This window comes from Aplysia californica, unplaced genomic scaffold, assembly GCF_000002075.1.
Source record: "Aplysia californica isolate F4 #8 unplaced genomic scaffold, AplCal3.0 scaffold02496, whole genome shotgun sequence".
Classification (NCBI taxonomy): Eukaryota; Metazoa; Mollusca; class Gastropoda; order Aplysiida; family Aplysiidae; genus Aplysia; species Aplysia californica.
This window is the reverse complement of record NW_004799766.1, coordinates 1-7,777: the sequence shown is the minus strand read 5'-3', so window position 1 is coordinate 7,777 and position 7,777 is coordinate 1. Positions and strand designations below refer to the sequence as shown.

Here is a 7,777-nt window from a genome sequence, read left to right as displayed (position 1 = left end):
CCCCCCTCCCCCCATGATTCTAAAACAATGGCTCCATAAAATTCCTTGAACTGTCTATTGGTTCGAACCCGTTCATATTTTTTTAATACAGTGGAATCCTGTTATAACGAGAGGGAGGGGACCGGAGCAAAATGTCCGTTATAGCAGGATTCTCACTATAAGGGATCCAGTAATAAATTCAAGGGAATCTGTTAAGTAGGCCTAATCTATGAGTTTGGTCTTCTGTTTATTTGCTTTTTTGCTATCTTCCCTGGTGATTATTTTGATTCAACATGACCTCTAGGTCGTACTTGATCAAAAATCGAATCAGGTTTCTTTCTCTAGTGCTAGATCTAGCGATGTCGACTGGCAGCTCGGCGTTGGCGATCAGAAAGAAAGGGCTCTGGGCTATACTATTCTCTGACCGTCTAAGCTCTGGGCTAACTCACCCATTGATTTCCCCCTACCTCACCGAACCCTGTGGTGCATTCCGTCAGCTTGCGCACGTCACACATTTGCTCAACCCATCACATTGCTGTGACCTCTCCATCCCCGCATCGGGGAAGTGAGAGGCATGATAGGCCTTGATAATATAATCTAAATAGGCTTACGCTGGCCTATCACGCGATGCGTTCTGCTTGTCTGCGCATGCCACACCCTCCCTACTCAGTCGCTCCGGCCTTCATTGTTGACACACATGGGCTCTCCCATTCTTTGTTTCGCTAGATCACCAACAAGTTTCTCAACTGGCGAGGATTTACATATTATAATTGGCTTATACGATGTGCACAGCAGCAGAAATATTCCGCTATAACCGACTCGCGTGTTTGTCTGACTGCGTTATAGCAGTACAGTCCATGCCGGCTTTAAGCATGGTCATCGGGAGAAAGCTTAAGTGTGAAGTAGACATAATCCAGAGATTTTCATGTAGAAAATTCCCTGTGCTATTTCCCTTTGTTTGTAAGTAGGCCTATAGCGGTCCCGCAAAAGTGTGCACTGTTATTTAGACACCCGCCACGGTAGTTTTTGTTCGCTTGTTTTTTTGTTGTTTTGTGGTCGAATGGGAAATGAAAACTTAATTTAGACGGCCAGTCACGATACAGCACACTAGGCCTACTGTAACACACTGCCTGTGCGTACCACTGCCCGCTGTGCCACTCATACCACTGCCTTCATCCCACCTCGCGCGTGATACACAATCAGAATTAATGGATAGCGAGGGTCAAAGGTGAAATCGCAGCCAGCCTCCCTTTCTCGTCTCCCTGACTCTCTTTGTATTATTTTTTTGGTCGTGTGTAGCTTTGCCCTAGGCCTAGGCTAGATCCTATGTCCGCGCGCACGGCTGTGTGCATCTCTCTGCCTTCCTCTCCGCCCGTGTGAGTGTGTGTGTGTCCATCACTTGCGTTCTTTGTGTTTCTCTTGACACACTCCACTGCTGCGGTGTAAACTGTGTTCGAACTTCGATGGGTCATCGTGAAAATATTGACTGTCTTGTAAATGAAGCGTGCTTGAAGCCGAAGTTACTGTTCTTATAGGCGTGTAATTTATATACAGCAAAAATTCGGTAAGAGCCGTTTAGCGTGCTTGAGTCCGAAACGTGCTTAAGGCCGGCGTGCTTAAAGCCGGCACGGACTGTATTTTATTTACAAAGATAAAGAAGAGAAAAAACGGGGTTTTAGAATAGTGTCTTTATAACAGACTTTTCGTTTTTTCCGGACTCGTTATAAGTGGACTACACTGTAGGGGGGTTGGACTATGCCATCTTATGTAAAATAAGGGGAGCCGTACTAAGTGTTCCATTCCATTCTTCAATCTTGCGCTCGTGACTCGACTCGTGACCGAGCAGTGGGTTACAAACAAGCCATAAGGTGGTGACAGCGACAGGGGAGTGAATCGGGAATCAGGAGGCGATACTGTACCGCTGAAGTGAATCGCGTTCCGCAGGGAAGACTGGCGATTCAGTTCCGTTCTTGCGCTCGCGACCCAGCTCTACCTTTCGTTAAAGTCCACTACCCATTTGTTTACATCCAGAGGAGAAAGGAAGTCTTGATGACCAAATAGGCAACACAAAGAACAGGGATGCAACCAAGGAGGTTACAGGATGCCACCTAACTGAAAAACATCAAATTATGGTAAAATTCAAGGCCCTGCACCCTAGAACACCCCCCCCCCCCTATATAAAATTAGGTCAGGGGGGGCAAGCCGGCGAATATTAATTGGGATTGGGAACTGCCAAAAAAGGGCCATTCAAGAATTTTGATTTTCTCCTCAACAGTTACCTGGAAATTCAGGGTCTCTGACGTTCAGCTTTGGACTTTAATGAACGAAACTACAAAATCGCCTGGAAAACTATTTTAAGGCAATACCTAACTCATGACTCGCTACTCTCACCCCCCCTTCCTCCCCCCACGCCCCCTGACATCGACACTGATGTAGATCTAATTTTTTAATGTAATAATTTGGCCTGCTTCAAGCCTTCCATATTATGATATGAAGGAACGCTCCGCTCTTACAGAACAAAAGTCGGGATATGGGATAGGGCTATGGAAAATTACGATGCAGAATAATGTAAAAACATTTTTCGCCTCTCCTATAAAAAAATATGTCTCACTGCCCACGCTACTGCGCGAGATGTGGGACCGGCTGCTGGCCGGACCATTAGTTGTTTACACATGTAACAATTGCTTGCCTCTCTGCCTGCACACAATAAATTATAGTTCAAGGAACGGAGAGCGTGTACGAACGTTACGAGCACGAGACAAATGCTCTTGCACGACGGTAGAAGGGTTGTAAATTTATTCAGACCAAATGGGCGAGGGCGTTAAATCGTGTTAACTAGTTTTATAATTTAGCGATCCAAGCTCTTTTCTTCACACTTTCATTTTTTTCCCCCTTTTATTCTTTCTATTTTTCTTTTATCCTTGCTTCTTCTTTCCCCTTCTTTAACGTTTGGAGCCAAAATGTCAAAGGAAATTATGCGGGCCAGGTGCAATCCAAAAGAGCCAAATTTCTTGGATTTGGCTCAAAACTGCACAACCCTGGCAGTGACTTTTCGAACATGAACAGGATCCTGTGGAGCATCAGCCCTGGTAACCTCAGCCCTGATCCCTCTAGGGTCATTTCCAGTAAATCCAGGAAGTGAGAATAGCGAGACGTAGGTTATTCTCACCCCGGATGAAAATAACACTTCCTTTGGAATAATTCAGTGTTTCTAAAGTCAAGTGCTGCTGCACTCAACAACTGTAAAAGTAGGCCTACTCTACTCTCCCTCCTGACAGATTCTATGAAAGAGATAGCCTACCTCTAGAACTTGCGTTAAGTGATTCGACACATAATTAATTCATTTTGTTACCTCGATTATGATCACTATAGTAATTTTTGGGCTTATGGGGTTATTGGTATATTATCTTAAAGCCTCTATTCATTTGCCTTCCTTTTGGCGAAAAAAATATCCGTCTATTTTGAATAGAAGTCGAAATATTTGCGATTGAAGGAGGTCAGGGTCGCCTAGTTTCAGAAGTAAAATTAGCGAGAAAATGGCCGCCAAAGTTTGGTAACTTCCATAGCCAGAGAGTCCTAAGAAGCTGAAAATTTACATTTTTTGTGCCTGTAATCAATGTTTTTCAGTATAATACACACACAAGTCTGTTTTTAAATGGACATAAATGGTGTTGAGCCAAAAAAAGAAAACTAGAAAAAAATTGCCCATCTGCCCCCAAAAATGCCGATTTCTTTGATTTCACTATTTTGACGAGCGCCTGATTTCACCACGATGCCTCACAATTGTTTTCAAAGCTGGGAAAAGATTATCATTTTTTAAAAACTTTCTGTTTTTATTTTCCAGGTAATAAAACTTGGAGCCATTGATAATGCTCGAGTGGTGGTGTACACAGTGCCTCATTTCAAGTTTACAGATCAGGTAAAGTACAGGATAGACTGGCATGAGTCTTTGCTTATTTTGATGTCATAATTGTGTGTTCCAAGTGTTCTAGGAACAGTATAGTATGCTTTACAAGAAGTCTGAAATCTGTTGTAGTAGCACAGGGTAAGGAAGATGTGAGAGCTGCATTGCATTTGAGTCTACCCACTCGCGATAAAATTTGAGTGGGAGCCTGACAAATAGTTTGGATATAAATATGTATGTAGTAAGAAAATAGTATTGTTGCTCATTTTAGATTAACTTAAATTTCTTAAAGTAGAAAATGTTTCTTTGCATGCTCTGCTTTGTATTGGTTTTTCATGATATTTAATTATATTGGTTTAATGTTGCAATTTTTTCCCAAGGGTGCCTAAATACTTAGGGAGATTATGCCTTGATAATTTTTGTCTTTGACGTAAAGACAAGTTTGGCGGTGTACCTTGTGATTGCCTGAGAGAATTAATTTCCTCTTAGTCATTGGTTTTCATGCTGTGTGGCTACTCTATGGCATTTGGAGCAGAATTTTTATCCTTGCTGTGTCACTCATATGTTTCATTTTATTTTGGTATCTCAGCTTTTACATTTAATTGAAGTGAGTTGTTGTTTTTGTCAGTCCTGCAGTAATCTTTAGAGGATTTATTTTGTGTTGTCATGGGAATTTACCATAACGATATGATTACTGTAGAGATTATGTTGGTGCTGTTCATATTCATCTGATTTCATATTTTAATTTTGTTTTGGGTTGGGGTGGGGGGTGGTTTGTTGTTTGAAGCAGTACTTTAAGGTTTAAATATGCAGTTTAAGTTAAATTAGGGTGAGGAAAATTATCTTTTTTTTTTTCATGTCTATTTGCTGCACTCATATTCATTTTTTTTCCCTTCTCTATTTGGCCAGTATGACAGTTTGGCTCGGCTGCAGCAGCTGGTGCCAGAGATGGACTGGGAGATGGGTCTCCAGGTTTGGCGCCAGTTCTCTGAGTTCCCTCACCCTGTGGCGTCTGCTCCTGAGGTCATACCATCTTTGGAGGATCTGATAGATGTTGTGATTTCCAGACAACCACCAGCCAAAGATAAATCAGAGAAGAAAAGTCGGAAAGGAGGCAGGGGGAAGAAAAAAGAAAAGAAATGGGGGAAAGGCAAGGATAAAGATGGAGGGAAAAAAGTGGAAGGTGGGGATGAGAAGGAAGAGGTGAGTGCACAGGAAGGGACTGGGAAAGGTGGGGGTGGAGATGATGCAAAGGACAAAGACAGCCTTAGTGCTGTTGAGAACGTTGTGAATGATATTGTTGAGAGTGCGGTGAATGAGAAGCTTGATGTCCATAACAGTTGTACTGAAGGGAACACTGAAGGGAACACCACTTCTGACTCAGGAGATGGGGCCAAAGGTGATGCAAGTTGCGATATTGCAGAAGGGAACAAGGAAAATGCTGGTGAGTCAGCTGGGGCCGACAAGTCTTTCTCAATCCCTAGCCCGAAGACGGTGGTTATTAAGAAAGCTGATCCAAGTAGAGTGGAGCCAGAGATAGAGATAAAAGTCCTGGATCCCGGTCTCAGTGTCAACGCTTTCCCGACCGATGTAGATGATCAAGACCAGAGAGATGTGGAGCCAATGGACATCGATCAATCTATGAACCGTTCAGTTCTGAACACAAGTCAAGCCTCTTCAGATCAGGATAAGGAATCAAAAAAGGTCACTGATGATGAGAAGAAAGGTGTCAGTCTATCCATTGCTACAGATGCAAAGTCTGATGAACATGTTCTGGAGAAAGATAAAGATTCGCCTATTGCCGCTGCATGTTCTGCAGCTGTAGATGCAGCCTGCGAGTTTGCTTCTAGTGTCATTGAGAAGTTGAGCTCACCCACCCACTCCCCTCACAGAGACAACAACCTTACGCCTTTGTCTACCTCACCCTTCCAAAATCGTTGTTCAACGCCTCCCTCCACTCCTGTTAGGAATGTTGATTGCCTGGTCTTCTCTCCACACAGTAAGACAGGTGGTTCTGATGAGCTTCAGGGGACAGAAACAGAGAGCAAAACGGCAGACCAGTCAGCCTTCACAGGAGAAAGCAGTGTGGATCCTGTAGCAGAAGCAGGGAGTAATGAGAGCAAGGTTTTGCCTGTGTCGTTATCTTTAACATCTCTTCCACAACCTTCCGCTGTCCTAAGTAACACTGAGACCGAGTCTGGCTCCGGAGAGGCTTCTTCTGACGCCTCCAAACAACAAGAATCTCAAGAGACTTCCTCTTCCTCTCCCGTCAAGAAAGAGAGGGATCCGACAAAGCCATCATTTCGTGTGACCTGTAACCGAGTCGGGGAAGGCCATCCATTTGACTCGTCCTCAGCGGCTGCTAGTCTGGGCAGTTCAGTCATCACTTACTTCAGTTGGCCTGTAGATCTCAAGAACTTTGATATGGAGGTAAGCATGAGTCAGAGGTCTAGTACTAGTAAGCCTCAAACTTACAGGAATTGTTTGTTTGTTGTGATGGCATCAACTCTTTGGCAGTGAACTTTCTCCTGTTGTCTGTCAATCTGTTGACTCTTTTACCCGGCCATTCAAAATATCTTTTAATGTACATAAGTGCATCTTTTCCCTGTTTTGTTTTGTTTTTTTGTTGTTTTTTTTAAGCTAACGTTTCTTTATAATTTATGTCCCTGAGTATTTGATGATTAATTTTGTACCCGCTGTTCAAGTATTTTGGCAGTCCTTCCCCCAGAAGGGGGTCTGTGGGAACTTTGAAGTGGCCTACTCTTTCAGTGTTTGTACTGTCCCACTCAGCTCCCAGGCAAAACATTCTGGTTACATTGTATTGCACTGCCTCTTTGTAAACTAGGATTACATCTCCTTCCCCTGCTTCCAGTCATTTTCAAAAGTTTTTACTTATAGTAGTTTTTTTGACTTGGAACTTTGTCTCAAGTACTTCTTTTTTTTTAATATGCTAGAATTGTTCTCTGCCTATGCCTGTCTTCAATAGTTACCAATATGAAAACATTTGCTGTCTGTCTGTTTTGTAAAACAGAAATTTTTTATTGTTTTTTAAGTGTAAAAAAGTGAATCATATCATTTGAGTCTCGTAAATTGTTCCAAAAATGTTTGAGCAATCTAGTTGATAAAGATTTACGAATCTATAATTTTTATGCTAGATGTGTGCCTCATCAACACATTTTTGGCAGTTGCAATGCTTTTGACGAGGGGCCAAGTGGTCCATATAGAATGTTAATGTCTAATCTGTTCCAAGCACAGTTAGGTTTACAGTAGTCTCCGCCTAAACGCACGCCATACAAAAGCACGCTCCGCTCAAACGCACGCTTTCGTCCTCAGACATTTTTTTTACTATATAATTTAGACGTACAAACGCACGGTCACTCCCCCTAAACGCACGCTCCAATCTGCGAAACATGCTGACAGGTAAAGCTTGACTAATGGAAATTTCATTACGACTACTGTACGATCTGCATAGCTTGCTTAAGACAAGCCTAGAAAACCGGATATTTTGCGAGACTGCCTCTTACGCCGAACAAAGAGAGTGATGGACAGCATTTTCACACACAACTTTCCAGACACATAGGTCTAGGACTGGTTGGTGATATGTTGTGGGGTTGGGGGACTGAAACGTTTTTTGATTGGTCACTGGAAATGCATCTCTTTGAGAGAAGGTTTCTGACTGGTGTTTGAGTGACTGCATGTTGGCTAATGTTTAGTTAGACCTAAGCCTATGATGCGCAACACGCGTGAATGCTCGTTCATGAATTTACGGTCGGGGGTGGTCGCTTGGAAAGCCATGTGGCTGGGCCGTCGTCTCTATGACTATCACCTACAATTTCTTTTTAGGCTATTGGTTCCCGACATTTTATGGTGCATTCATTACATCGAGTCTGTCTT

At 43.0% G+C, this 7,777-nt stretch overlaps 1 protein-coding gene across 1 annotated transcript; it reads left to right on the top strand.

The window, feature by feature from the left end:
• Positions 1 to 3,823: 3,823 nt before the first annotated feature.
• On the top strand, positions 3,824 to 6,313 carry LOC101861185 (the record flags this gene model as incomplete). The annotated part of the gene is given in 2 exon segments (XM_013091161.1): positions 3,824 to 3,898; positions 4,793 to 6,313. Coding segments are annotated over 2 exon segments (1,596 nt in total), but the record flags the coding sequence as incomplete, so codon positions are not given.
• Positions 6,314 to 7,777: the final 1,464 nt, after the last annotated feature.